Below are 13,628 nucleotides of genomic sequence, written 5' to 3' on the forward strand. Positions count from 1 at the left end.
GAAGGAACAAGTGGGGAGGGCCAATCCCCGTTCAGCAAAATGGAAGAATGTGACGATTTCGTCAACATTCTCCATGGGGAAGGGCTCACGGAACGAGGGGCGCCAGTTGACAAGATTTTTCTCTTGCAGCAACCCCTCGGAAACCAGTTTTTTCAGATTGTTGAGGGAGCACTTACTGTGTGTCCACTCCGCGATCGACGGCCCCGCATCCTTCTTCATTTCCTCGATCTCTGATTTCTTGGACGCCATCTCCGACGCGCCGGCCACGAGATGCTCGGGGGCTGCGGGGAGAGGGGCGGGGAGGTCGGAGTGGGAGGTTTTCTTGGGGGAAGGAGGCGGTGCTTGGCTCGGATTGGGGAATTCGTGGGCCTTTCATGGAATGCAGATTGAAAGCGTGGTTTTTTCCTACAGTTATCGCAGGGTTAAATAACTAGCGGGGTGGGGAAAAATTACTGCTCTGAAGTTCAAGAGTCACTTCCGAGAATATTCCGAATCTGAGGGGTCGTTTGATGGGTTATTTGGATTGGATATTCGATTAATCCTTTTTTCAGGGTTCGTTTGCCTGAAAAAAGCGTTTTTTTTGAATTATTCATCCAACATCCATCATCTGTACCATTGGTTTGGTAATTTGGCAAGTTGTCATTTTTAGCCTGCATGCCACGGTTGTTGGATCCTTATCTCCAAATTTTGTGGATTTGGATTCAAGGTTCGGGGGCTGCGGGGTACGTGGCATCGACTACTTATTTTTCAAATTTCTTTGAAGGATAAGGAGGATTATAGACTAATGGGACCCTCAGCCTGATTCTCCGATTCAACCTAAGGCTCGGGGGCTACTCCATATGGAGTGCGATTTTTAAATCGCACACCATAACAAAAATTCGGGGCATGAGCACCTCATAGCTTCGATGCAGCCAGGCAAGTACTCGAAGAAGGACTTCAAGACAAAGCTTCAGAAGAAGTCGAAGACTGTTTCGAAAGTACTCGATAAGCCTGCAGTACTCAGCTACGAAGAGCTCGGGGGCTTGTCAGACCCGGGGCCACCGGGCTGGGCACGTTACGAAGTTTAAGAGATTAAGCCCGTCTTATCTCTTATTCATTTTGTTTATCTCTTGTTTATCCCGTTTAAATAGGAGATAGAGCTAACCAACACGGAGAGGATCTACTCGAGATGTGTTCTGGTGTGATCCCTCGACGGGAGTTGGTTAGCATCTTTGTAACTCTGACCTCTCGGATATATAAGGGAGGTTAGGGACCCCCCTCAAAAAAGAAGATCATTAGGTCAGTCTACACCAAAGAGAATACAAACCACCATACAGGACGTAGGGTGTTACGCTCCGTGCGGCCCGAACCTGTCTAAAGTCTTGTGTTCCTTGCACCTTCGAGTTCCTGATCTCGGCGTCCCCTCACCAAAAACTTACCACCTTGGGTATATCCCTCGGTGGGCAGCCGGTTAAACACCGACACGTACCTCAGAACCGACATCAGAGGGGTCCTCACGGTATTAAAAGAAAGCATGTTAATCTTCTAGAATACTTTTGACCATGCAAGAAATAAGATATTTTAAAGGTGAAGATATTACCATGGATATAAATATTTATGGAAAATTCTAGAGTCACTTGTCTTATATGGCAAGTGAAAAAATATCTACGAATATTCTAAAATAACTTTTGTTGAATGGTAAAGTAGAAAATATCTAGGAAAGTTCTAGAGTAGAGGACACATGTCATCACCATATGTGTCGCCATGGTCTATATATACGAGAACCCCCTCTCCCTCCCCTAGTAACCTAAGAGGCAACAACACATACAAGCCACAAGCATAAGAGAGAGTTGGGGTTGTAGTGCTAGGTAAGTGTGTAAATGAGTGCTAGGATAGCCACTTAAGAAGTGTTCACACTCTCGTGTAATATTGTTGTTCGTGTAATAAAGTGTTGTTCAAAAGAGTTGGTCTCCCAATCTGCTTCTATAGTTTCTAACTACTTAGTGCGTGGATTGTGATCTATCGAAGGCTGGCTTTGCCCCCGGGATCACAACGGTCCAAGCTCCATGAGCGCAGGGTGGTATCTCACAGCGTACTCCTCTCCGCGGACACCCCTGGCAATGAAGTGCAGCCATTCCCCGATGTGATGGGGCACCTCTCCGCGCACGCCGAAGAATCGGTCAACAGAGGACGCCAGGAAGTAGTAATCCATGCTTCCGATGTCCTTGTCGTACGTGGACAAGCAGATGCTCCCCGTGAGCCTCACCTCCGGGAAGCTGACGTCGAAGTTCAGGATGACGAAGTTGTCCGCACAGAAATCGCCTCGGTGGTTGTACCCGGCTGTGTGCATCTTTAGTATCACGTCGTACCAGTGGCGTAGCAGGATCAGCACGCGGGGCAGCGCCGTCGTCGTCGTGGCTGGCGGCAGGCTCCCCGGGATGTCCACTGTCTGCGTCAGCTCGAACGTGTGCGCGTACCTCAGAATCGACATCAGAGGGGTCCTCACGGTATTAAAGAAAGTATGTTAATCTTCTAGAATACTTTTGACCGTGCAAGAAATAAGATATTTTGAAGGTGAAGATATTACCATGGATATAAATATTTATGGAAAGTTTTAGAGTCACTTGTCTTATATGGCAAGTGAAAAAATATCTACGAATATTCTAGAATAACTTTTGTTGTATGGTAAAGTAGAAAATATCTAGGAAGGTTCTAGAGTATAGGACACATGTTATACCATATGTGTCGCCATGGTCTATATATATGAGAGCCCCCTCTCCCTCCCCTAGTAATCTAAGAGGCAACAACACATACAAGCCACAAGAATAAGAGAGAGTTGGGGTTGTAGTGCTAGGTGAGTGTGTAAATGAGTGCTAGGATAGCCACTTAAGAAGTGTTCATACTCTCGTGTAATATTGTTGTTCGTATAATAAAGTATTGTTCAAAAGTGTTGGTCTTCCAATCTGCTTCTATAGTTTCTAACTACTTAGTGCGTGGATTGTGATCTATCGAAGGCTGGCTTTGCCCCCGGGATCATAACGGTCTAAGCTTCATCTGAAGGTTGGCTCTGCCACCCGGAAGCAAGCTTCATCTATAGGTTGGCTCTGCCACCCGGGAGCTAGAAGGTCGGCCCTGCAGCCAAAAAGGACCAAAAGGCACTAAGTAAATAGAAATTATAAAGTTGTCCACTACAGAGTGAGTGGGTGTTCCTAGGTATAGGTCCACCTTCAAGTGGGTGATTAGGGCCACCTCCGTTTACAACACACGGCGTGCGGACAGTGCACCCACTCGTGAAGGCCCTCAATGCGGTCAAGCTGCAATGCAAAGATCGAAGAGCAGAATAATGAAGCATAATAACAAAAAAAGAAAGATCGAAGCAGAATGAAGCATGCATCGCGCCGCCGGTGGAATGGGAAGAAGCAAGAAGAATGTTTCAAGAATAATCAATCATGTATCCAAACAAACCAAACCCTACTACTGCATGCTTGCTATCTCTTTCACGCACGGACACCAAAATCTATCGGCGATCGATCGACTCAATAACCCGCTACTGTACTGCCGCGCGCACGCACCAAAATCTACCGAGGACCAATCCATCGTTCGATTCAAGAACTAACCCACCGTACAGCACGCACCAAAATCTACCGACGATCGATCGCTGGATCCATGGATTCAAGAACCCACGCTACCAAGAATGAACCAAAATCCCAGAAACTTTCATTCATTAACCCTGCTACTAGCTAGCTCCAATCCAACAGGAACCTAGAGAAGAACGAACCAAGAACTTATCCCAAGAACGAACCAAGAACTAACCTAGGCAAGAACGAATCAAGAAACCAAGAAGAGACCCCTAGCTAGCTAGCTAGTACCTCGATGCCTGGGGCGGCCGTGATGAAAACTCCTCCCTCCGGTCCCTGCATTCTGCCTGCCTCGGGTTCTGGCGCCGGAGCGAATGCCCGGACCCGAAGGAGGCAGGGGCGGTCGGAGGAGGCAGGCGCTTCCGCGGGTCGGAGGAGGGAGGCAGGCGGGCTGCGCGGGCTGAGGCGGCCGGGACGGAGGAGACCGGGGCGGAGGAGGATGGAGGGAGAGGCTCGTCGGCCGGATTCAAGAACGCTCGCTCGCTTGATGGATGAGGAGGAGGAAGGAGTCGGTGCCAAGGGCCGGCCGGGAAATATAGACGCTAGCTGCCCCTAACGGCTAGCGTCAATAGGCGGTGGGGTTCGGAAGCAGCGAAACGGGATGATCGATCGATCACGCGCGGGTGCTCTCTGCCTGCTGACTGAATCTATCATTCTATCTGCAGCGACGAATGAAACGATCCTCTGCAATTACAAAACGCACAAGCAAATTTGTAATCTGTTCAAAAAATCAAGAAAAATAAAATCTCGGCATGCAAAGTGTCAGCATGCTGCAGGGATGATAAACATCGACCATGTCCTCGCGGCTATGCAGCCTGCCGCCGCCATCGGGGTTCATTCCGCAACCACCACCACCGTCTGCAAGCGCGACTGCCGGCGGCCAGCCGAGCTCACTGCTGGTCAGTCATCCAGCAGGACATGGTGTTGCATTGACGCAGAGACCATCTCCTGGTTAATTATTGCTCAGATCCTTTGCCAAAGAAGTATGGTGTAGGGTGCTCAGTTCAATGGGCTGCCAAGAGGCGAGTCCGCAGCATTATTGGTGGAGTTACCTTTGCAGGTTGCAATTGCATAACGTAGGAAAGGCTTTCGACATGCTAGGCTGCTAGCTCACGGCGTGGCATATCTGTTGAAGGAGAGAAATGCGAGGCTGTTTAAACGGGAATAATGCAGGTCGCTCGTGGTTCTGCTGCAGGGAGCTATCCTGCAGGAGTCTCGCTTATGACTAGAGTCAGGTGAAAAGCATCTAGCTCCTTTGGCTTGTCACAAGTACTGAGTAGTTTTCTTTTCAAGTTTTTAGTTCGGTGTTTCTCTCTAGGCTGTTTTTGCGTCATGCAAGCACAGCTAGGAAAAGAGTGGCATGAGTCGTGGACTCCGGGGAGGCTTCTTAATAAAAAGATGTGCCGTTCTCCTACGTATTCGATAAAAAATCCCCTCAAGTATGAATAATAAAAGGAAAAAGGAAATAGGCTGTTGAAAAGGAATTAAATTTTGAAATAAAAAGGGTTACCATAAATGTATAAAGAAGGGAAGAAAATAAATGAAATATATATACAATCAATAGTTTCTGGGGGAAAAAGAAAAGGAAAGGAAAAAAGGCGTTGCTTGGATGCACATTTTCTTTCAAGATTGGATGTTACCTCAAGTGCGAATAACAAAGGAGAAAAAATAAAATAGACTATAAAAAGGAATTAAATTTTAAAATAAAAAGCGTTACCATAAATATTTACCTAAGGACTATTTTCTTGACCCCCTCGTGACTTTCGTATACATTGTTGGATCCCATGATGATGCGAGGTGGAGGCTCGGAGGCGCGGGCGAGGGTGCAATAGGATCGCGGAGGTGAGGGCGAGTGTTGAGCATCTGCCGTGTAGACGTGGGCAAGGGCGCGAGTGGGTGAGGGTGGGGGGGGGGGGGGTGCACTGATGAGAGGTAGTTTCCAGCAAATGATCATTGCATGGAAGAATGATCAAAGGTAGGATGGGCTGGTGATGCACCAAAAAAATTATCTCCTAATTAACATATTTAGTAGTATGTGTGTGTATATAGGGTTTAGAAAATACTTGATGATTTTTCAGTAAATGCACGTGCAATATATTTTTTTTCACTGAGCACGTGCTCTGCATGTGTATGCAGTTCCAGATAAAAATCGTTGAACCTGGGACTCCACGAGCAATTAAAACATGGATATTCATAGATACTAGTTGTAGCCATGAGGCAACATAATATTAGTAAATAGTGAGCAGTAGGGGAAAAGGTGGTAGAATGGTATAACCTTTAGCCATGAGCCAACATAACAAAAAAATAAACAGCAACACAACAAAATTTCAAGAATGTTATAACTTCCCCTCTATTTATTAATAGTGGTAAAGATCGCTTTTCAAATCTGTTCCAGATTGTGACCAACCTCACTCAAATTTTCATGTTGAAGTTTTTATGTTTTTTCAAAAGGGAAATTTTATTAAATTCAAGTACTGTTATATCAAGGTAATACAATCATACTTGAAAACTTCCCCACCTCTGCTGTAACGCACACAGCCTAACTCAACAGAAGACAAACAAGCACACTCTAGTGACTATCAATCCGCAGACTAGACCGTTACCCATGTATCTAGATAAAAAAATATCTTGAACATTAGTGCCAATTGTTGAGATGCCGTTGCAACTAAACCTTAAATCGTAGGTTTCTGGAAGATAGCCCATGTATGAAGCCATCGTGAAATCGCGAAGATAACCTGTAAAAAAAGAAGTTTGTTTGTTTTCAAATATCAAAGCATTACGATACATCCATAAAGATCAACATGTAGCAGTTGCACCGAGTAGAATTAAAGGTTTAAGTTCGTTACTAAACCCCATTAGCCACTATCCAAACATATTTGACACACTGCAAGGCTGCGGAATACCAGAAGCCGCATATGTGACTGTGCCCAAACCATGCGAGCTAGACGACATTCGAAAAACAAATATTGCATGAATGGTCTCATCTTTATGACACAAGACACATTGTCTGCTACCTTGCCAATTTCGCTTGATTAAGTTATCCTTCGTTAAAATTACCCCTCGTAGAAGGTACCGTAAGAAGATTGAAACTATTAAGGGAGCCTTTAATTTCCAAACACGTCTGTTAATATTTGGAACTTCATTGTGACTCATGGCCAGGTAGTGAGACTTCACCGAGAACACTCCATCGCCCCCGCCTCGCCCTCACCCTCGCCCTCGCCGTCGCGCAATCGTGCGTTACAGCCCTAATCCCGGCGTCTGTCGATCAACCTATTCTTCCCCACCACACCCGGATCGCCACAGGACCTGCCTCGGTGCCGCGCGCCATCCTCGCCACTCGGTGCCGCGTGACTCCCGTGCTCAACCTGCCCACAGGCAGTGCCGACGCGACACTCGAGGCTGTGCCGCCGTTCCCGACGACCCTTCGTGGCGGCCATCGTCCCGCCGCGGATCCCCCACGCGTGGCGCGCCCGACTCTAGACGCCCCGCCGCGACTAGCACCGTCCCCGCCGAAGCCAACCCGCCCGCTCGCAATTGCGACGCGCCGCTGTCCCCGAGACCCCGCCGTGGACCCCATGAGCGGCGTGCGCGACTTCAGACGCGCCGCCGCGATTCCAGCCGTCACCGCCGGGTAGGCAACTAAATTATTTAGTATGTTCAGGCACATGTTTCGTCAACGTCGCCGCCGCCGCCAGTGTCGGCTGCTTCTGTCCTGGGCGCTTCGAGCGCACCAGGCCGCCAAGGGGAACCGGAGATTCAGCTCTGGGCTCGGCTCATGGCGTCTATGACGCATGTCGAGGTAAAGATCTTTTCTTTTTCTTTGTTTACCCACTTGATTCTTGCATGTCGGTGTTGAAGACTTCGCCCGTGTGTAGATGTTCTTTTTGATGAGTTGGGTGAAGAAGTAGTATTGCTTTTTCCCGTGCCCATCAATATCAGATTCGTTTTGTAGATGTTTCCATGTATATTATTGGTCAATACTAGCATGCGTCTATGGAGAGTTCTAAAACGAGGTGGACAATACTAGCAGCATGGAGAGATTTGGGGATTTGAGGAGAGAGGCACATTGGAGGCTTCTCCGGACTCGGCGTGGAAAAGGAGATCATCGAGGCCGTCACATTGGAGAGCTTCGCCTGGGCGCAATGGTGAGGAGCAGAGCAGCGGCGGCACTGTCTTGGCATTGGACGCCCCCGCTGGAGTCACAGGTAGACCATCCACTGCCTCCTCTAGGAGGAGCTTGACACCATCCCCAAGGTCAAGGTGCGCGTTCCTCTCTCAGTTGACCTTAACAGTGCCAACATTTGTATCCGTTGAGTATTGATGATAGGTTTAGAGCTTAGATTCATCTCTGTAAATGGGGAAATTGGATTCTGATTAGCAGTATTTTTTGTGCTTGAAGAATTTTTACCTGTGAATACCACCGCATGTTGTTCGCCCTAACTTCCATGGATGCTCTTGTAGTCATGCAGTTCTTCTGTTTGTTCGAGATGGGAAACACCAGGGTAATTGCTGCTGCCTATGGTCCTCGATAGGTGGATTCCCCTACTCTGATTGGTGTGGCTTTGTATACATGTGTGATACGTCATGGGCAACAACCTGTTTGAGGAAATCCTTCTGAGAGAGGATTTATCATTTGCGGTGGGATGTGACTTCTCTGAATTGACCTTATTTAGATTTAATCTTCAAGAGCCATTTTAAATAAATTGGGGATTATATGGGTAAATAGGTTTACTTTTCCTATATGCACGAAACATGTTTGAAAATCATTAGGATCAATAACTGGACAACATAGAATTATGGGAATTATAAGCTTGAATTGCTTGCATTTTGTTGCTCTGGAGAATCATATTGCTTCACCCCTTCCACTGTTGCCTTACTTCCCTAATTTTATTTTTTCTGCTTCCAGGAAGAGCTGTTCAATTTTCAGCGAAATTGAATGTTATCTAAAAGTTCGCGTGCATGTTCTCGAAGACCGGTAGAAATGCTCCTCTGGTTGCGTTAATTGTAAACATGATGTGATTGGTAAGTTAGGTTGATATCTAATACATCCTATGTTGTTTGCACACTGGATATATAATGTCATGGGAGGTATTCAATTTGAAGACGATTATTGTTTCTACGAAATCCATCAAACTTTTAGACAAATAAATTAATCTACTTTATTTACAATATGTCATCAAGCTTCCTTTTCAGATTATTGGTGGGCAATCAAGAGCACGGACATAGGCTAAGGACGAGCAGATCTGCAAGCTAAGGAAGCTGCCTGCAGCTATGTTGCATCTAGCCCAGGTTGTGTAGTTTGGATGATCAGTATACTTCGATATGCCAAAGCGGGTTGTGTGGTTTTTGAATATCATAACTAATTTGGATCATGTAATTTGCGATTTATTATATGATTCTTTGATGTGCATGAGTCTAAAAATATCATTTGTTACTCGTATTTCAATTAATACGATACCTTTTTTTTTTTGCTGCCCGTAGCAACGCATAGGCACTCACCTAGTAGAATAATATGTAGAAAGTGACTTCAATCAGGAAGAGAAGACTATGATTACAAAGTAAATGCACCAGACCACATGACTAAATTATTTGACAAACTTGCACAATCCAGCAGTATATACTGGGACTTCCATTTTTTTTTGAACGAGAAATACTGGGCTTTCTTTTTTGTACGGGCCACCCCGACACATATTGGGCTGTCTTTTTTGTACATCCTAGTCCATAGCAGCCTGTGAAGCACCGTTTCCTCCCTGTCCCGGATCTTCGATTCCCCAGGTACATCACAGATTCCTTTTCGTGATTGAAGATGGGTTTGATTTTTAGAATCCGACTCGTCCCCTCCCTCCTTGATTCCGATTCTAACACTGAGATGCGGCAGCGGTATAAATCCAAGACCCTCTCTGCGAGAACCCTAATAGATCGATCGGTCCTCCGGCGCCGAAGCAAGATGTCTGACAAGCGCCGGCGGCAGAACCAGCGCGCCGGCGGCGGTCATAAGAGGCGGCGGCCTCACAAGCACCTCTACCTTGTGCTGGATGACTGGGAGAAGGGGTTCAGCATCCACAAGATCGACGCCGACAGATTCCACTCCGACTCCGACTCCGACTCCGACTCCGACTACCAGCACCTCCCCGAGCCTCCGGCCCTGCGGTTAGAGCCTCCGGTCAGCGGCGAGCCCTATTGTGACGTGTCCTTCGCCACTCTGGGCACCAAGATCTTCGCCTTCATGAACCAGCGCTGCGGCCTCGCCTACGACGCCGAGACGGGCGTGCTGTCCATGGGCGCCCACGCCCCCGCTCAGATGGTCTGCGGCTACGGCATCTCCATCGCCGTCGGCGACGTGCTCTACGTGCTGACGTACCGCTACGACTTCGACAGGCAGCACCCGCACTCGTTCGAGGCCATGTCGTCGGCGCCCACCGCCCCGGAAGAGAGGCAGCATCCGACCGAGGGCTGGACCTGGAAGACGCTGCCACCGCCGGCGTTCCACAGCTGCGTCCACTCCTACGCGCTGCACCCGGACGGACGCACCATCTTCATGACCTCGTCGTATGACACGGATAAAATGGGCACCTACTCATTCGACACCAAGGATTCTACCTGGAGATTCCATGGGAATTGGGTCTTGCCGTTCAGCGGCCAGGGTCACTTCGACGCCGAGCTCGACGCATGGGTTGGCCTTGACCAGTATGGCTACATCTGTTCCTGCCCAGTTATCTCCCCCAGTTTTCAGTGCACAGCTCCATGCTTCTATCCGGATTGCAAGATGACCGAGGAGAAGATATTCGCCAAGAGGCACATGAGAGCCACTCTCACCTACATGGGCGCAACCAAGTTCTGCCTCGTCGACTGCGTGAATAACAGATCCCGTGATGCCTATGAGATCCGTCTCACCATGTTTGGCCTCAAGTACAGTTACAAGGGAGAGCTACAGATCACAGATCACCGGTCCACGTGCTCATTCATGGTGTCTAGGCACACATATCACTTTGTTCCTCTTGCATTCTGGATGTAGAAGCTGCATGCTTTGCTCTGTTGCAACACGCTATGCCCAGGTCCTGACTCATATCCTTGCTTTGCTGGACTGCCACTGGTTCATCTCCTGCGCTGTCCTGCTAGAAGAAACAGAAACCAATAAATAAACACTGCAGTTTTGTTTTCTGAATTTTGTAGCTACAGTCGTGATTTCTGAGTTAACTTTTGGTAAGTTGGTAGAAAGAGAATATTCTAGCAAAATGAATCGTATTGAACTTTATTTTGGTGCGTGCTTTCCTTTCTCGAAATGTTAGTTGTAGCAGCAATAGAATGCATATGCGACTCTCTGCTGTTGCACGCAAACTCCGCTGGATGACCCTGCCCTTTAGTGCTTTGTCCTTACTCCTGTTTGAATATAGAACAGTGTCTTTAGGTCATTCATTTCTCTGCTTATTCTGCTGCCACGACAAACTCTGGTAAGCAAAATAAGTATCAAGTATTTTGCTGATATATACGCCCATTCCAAGATCATTTTGCTTATGAATTACTACGGCCCTGTTTGTTCAGCTTCTAGGCGATTTTGGAGGCTCCATTCCAAGATCATTTTGCTTATGAATTACTACGGCCCTGTTTGTTTAGCTTGATTCAAGAAAAAACATTTATACTTATAGATAATTTTGGTACTAATGTTACACTAATTTTTGTCCTGTTGTAGTTAAGAATACACACTGATTGTGTCCATCTTCCAGCAAGTTAAGTCTAAATCATAGTTATATACAACAAATCCTTTGTTTCTAATCATCTCGATCTGGTTGGCTTTTTTATGGCTACTCACATACGGTTCAATTCGTTCAGTATACTGGTTTCCTCATCAATCAGTTTTGTTATTTGTAATTTCTTTTTCAACCACATTTGTCGCAGGATAGAGAAAGACCAGATGAGTATATATAAAAGACAACGAAAAAATTGAGTTTGGGTTTTAGGCATATTAGCAGTACTAAATGCTGCAAAAAATTGAGTTTGTCTTTTGCCCCTCCTGTTTCAGTATTTTATTTATTTTAACCAAGCATGCAATTTCTCACCTTCCATCATTAAGGAAGGAAACCATGGCAGTATATTCTTCTCTGCGTGAGAACAATACAGCACTTTCGCTTCCCACTATGGAGGGACTTGAAGATTAATATTAACTTTGAATGTACCATCTTGAGACTTGTTAAAGCTGAAAAGGCAACAAACTATTAGTACTCTGAGCTTAGTGGTGAGAGGAAGGAAACAGAGAAAAATAAATAACATAAATATCTTGCTATAACACAACCAAAATGCAGCACAAATTTAATTTTAAAATGAGCAATTAATAGAATAATTGGATTAATAATATAAACTAGTACGTCTATCCATCTCAGCATACTAGGGAAAGTTTTTCTAGAAAAAAGAAGCAAAGTCTGTTGTGCGAAAGAAGAAAATAACTGTTGATGCTCTCAAAATGCAACCCTCAAAGTCCTACATATCAAAGCAAATCTAGAAAGAGGGGCTTGATGTGGAGCATTGAGGTAAAATTAAATCAAACTGAACAAAACAGATGGTTTGGAGGATGGTGGATGGAGCGACAAGGATGGAGTTCAGGCAGCTGATGGAGTTTTCTAGTTTGGTTTTGAAAATAAAAATAGACATCTGGGTTTGCAGTCCACCCTGACAAGAGTACCATCATGCAGGTGCACTACAGCATGTGGTTCCTTAATTAGTAGTAGAGGTTAGACCTGACAAGAGTAAACCACTGATTGCAATGCAAGTAGCAATAAATTAGTATACAGTACATATTTACTAACTCACTATATACTACACTATATATTCACTGATATCTATGCAATATGGTCATCCAAACAAGATGGGGCCACTTAGTACTCAAGTACTTGTTAAAAATATTTCACGCGCAGACACTCACTTAGCAATATGTACCATATACTAACTAAATTATTACTCATAATTGTTTGTATGCACAAAAGTTTCATCACCAGCAGGTAGTGGTCAGTACATCTGATATGGAGCTATATTTGTGTATTGGAGCCATAGGGTTCAAGGATTTCTTCCTAACACGCACGATAATAACAGAATTTAACAGTACTGCAGATTCTGTTTAGTTTAAGAAACAATCCTTGAGACATACCCACCAGCAAGGCCATGTTGTATATTTGTATACCATGGATGTGGTGATGTGGTTATAGAAAACAAGACCATAGTATTTCTAGAGATTTGTCATCAAGAAATACAAGTATTGTAGATCTGGATAAAGTTTGAAGACACAAATTCTCTGTTGAAGCAGAACTTGCAATGGTTATGTGAAATATAACTCTTTTTTTGAACGCAAATGGCAGGAGCTCTGCCTTTCAATTAAGAGGGAAAGAAAGTTTTAAGAGTATGTGAAATATAACTATGTCTTATAATAAACTACAAGCCTCAGGTGATGGCACCATACTGCATTAGTATAGATAATCGAATTTACCACATTCTTAGACTTCTGTATTAGTACATACAATCACTACTGCAGTATATACACTTCTTTTCTCTTTAAATATTCTTCTCCACACCTGTATAAACTACAGTGTACACTCTTATCTAGAATATATGCAAGTGATTTATTTCTATATGTATATATACTCCATACAAGATATAGTAGCATCTGAAACTAATGCAGGTAACAGACCTTACAAGATATAGTATCATCTGAAGCTGTTGCAAGAATGAGCGGATAAATATGACGAGATGGCAAAAATAAGAATAACATGAGTTACTGAAACCAGATTAGAAGAACAATGATGTCTCTGAAGATCTGAACCCTCCGAACATCTCAAGTCTGAACTATTTACTCTGCAGTGTCTGAGCATCTGAACTCATTCCCCATAATCTGAACACCACAAGCACATGTCTGAATTCTTCTAGCTTAATCACTTGGGAGGCTGCACATCCTAAATGCACTGTACCTGAGCTGCATATAAACCAAACTCAGTACGAGGAATGAAACAATAATATGAAGCTGGC

General features: G+C 45.3%; 1 protein-coding gene and 2 long non-coding RNA genes across 3 annotated transcripts; 2 read left to right on the top strand and 1 right to left on the bottom strand.

Annotated features, from left to right (window-relative positions):
- Positions 1–6,822: 6,822 nt before the first annotated feature.
- Positions 6,823–8,950, top strand: LOC112898017. The gene is made up of 4 exons (XR_003229816.1): positions 6,823–7,416; positions 7,648–7,877; positions 8,524–8,639; positions 8,811–8,950. It is a non-coding gene; the product is annotated as an uncharacterized LOC112898017 (long non-coding RNA).
- A 238-nt stretch (positions 8,951–9,188) lies between these two features.
- LOC112896267 lies at positions 9,189–10,782 on the top strand. The gene is made up of 2 exons (XM_025964189.1): positions 9,189–9,392; positions 9,496–10,782. The coding sequence occupies exon 2, from the start codon at positions 9,565–9,567 to the stop codon at positions 10,630–10,632; it is 1,068 nt and encodes a 355-aa protein (XP_025819974.1). The 5' UTR covers positions 9,189–9,392; positions 9,496–9,564; the 3' UTR covers positions 10,633–10,782.
- LOC112896268 lies at positions 10,476–13,610 on the bottom strand. The gene is made up of 2 exons (XR_003229408.1): positions 11,675–13,610; positions 10,476–10,729 (listed from the first exon to the last, which is right to left on the bottom strand). It is a non-coding gene; the product is annotated as an uncharacterized LOC112896268 (long non-coding RNA).
- Positions 13,611–13,628: the final 18 nt, after the last annotated feature.

This window comes from Panicum hallii, chromosome 6 (assembly GCF_002211085.1).
Source record: "Panicum hallii strain FIL2 chromosome 6, PHallii_v3.1, whole genome shotgun sequence".
Taxonomy (NCBI): Eukaryota; Viridiplantae; Streptophyta; class Magnoliopsida; order Poales; family Poaceae; genus Panicum; species Panicum hallii.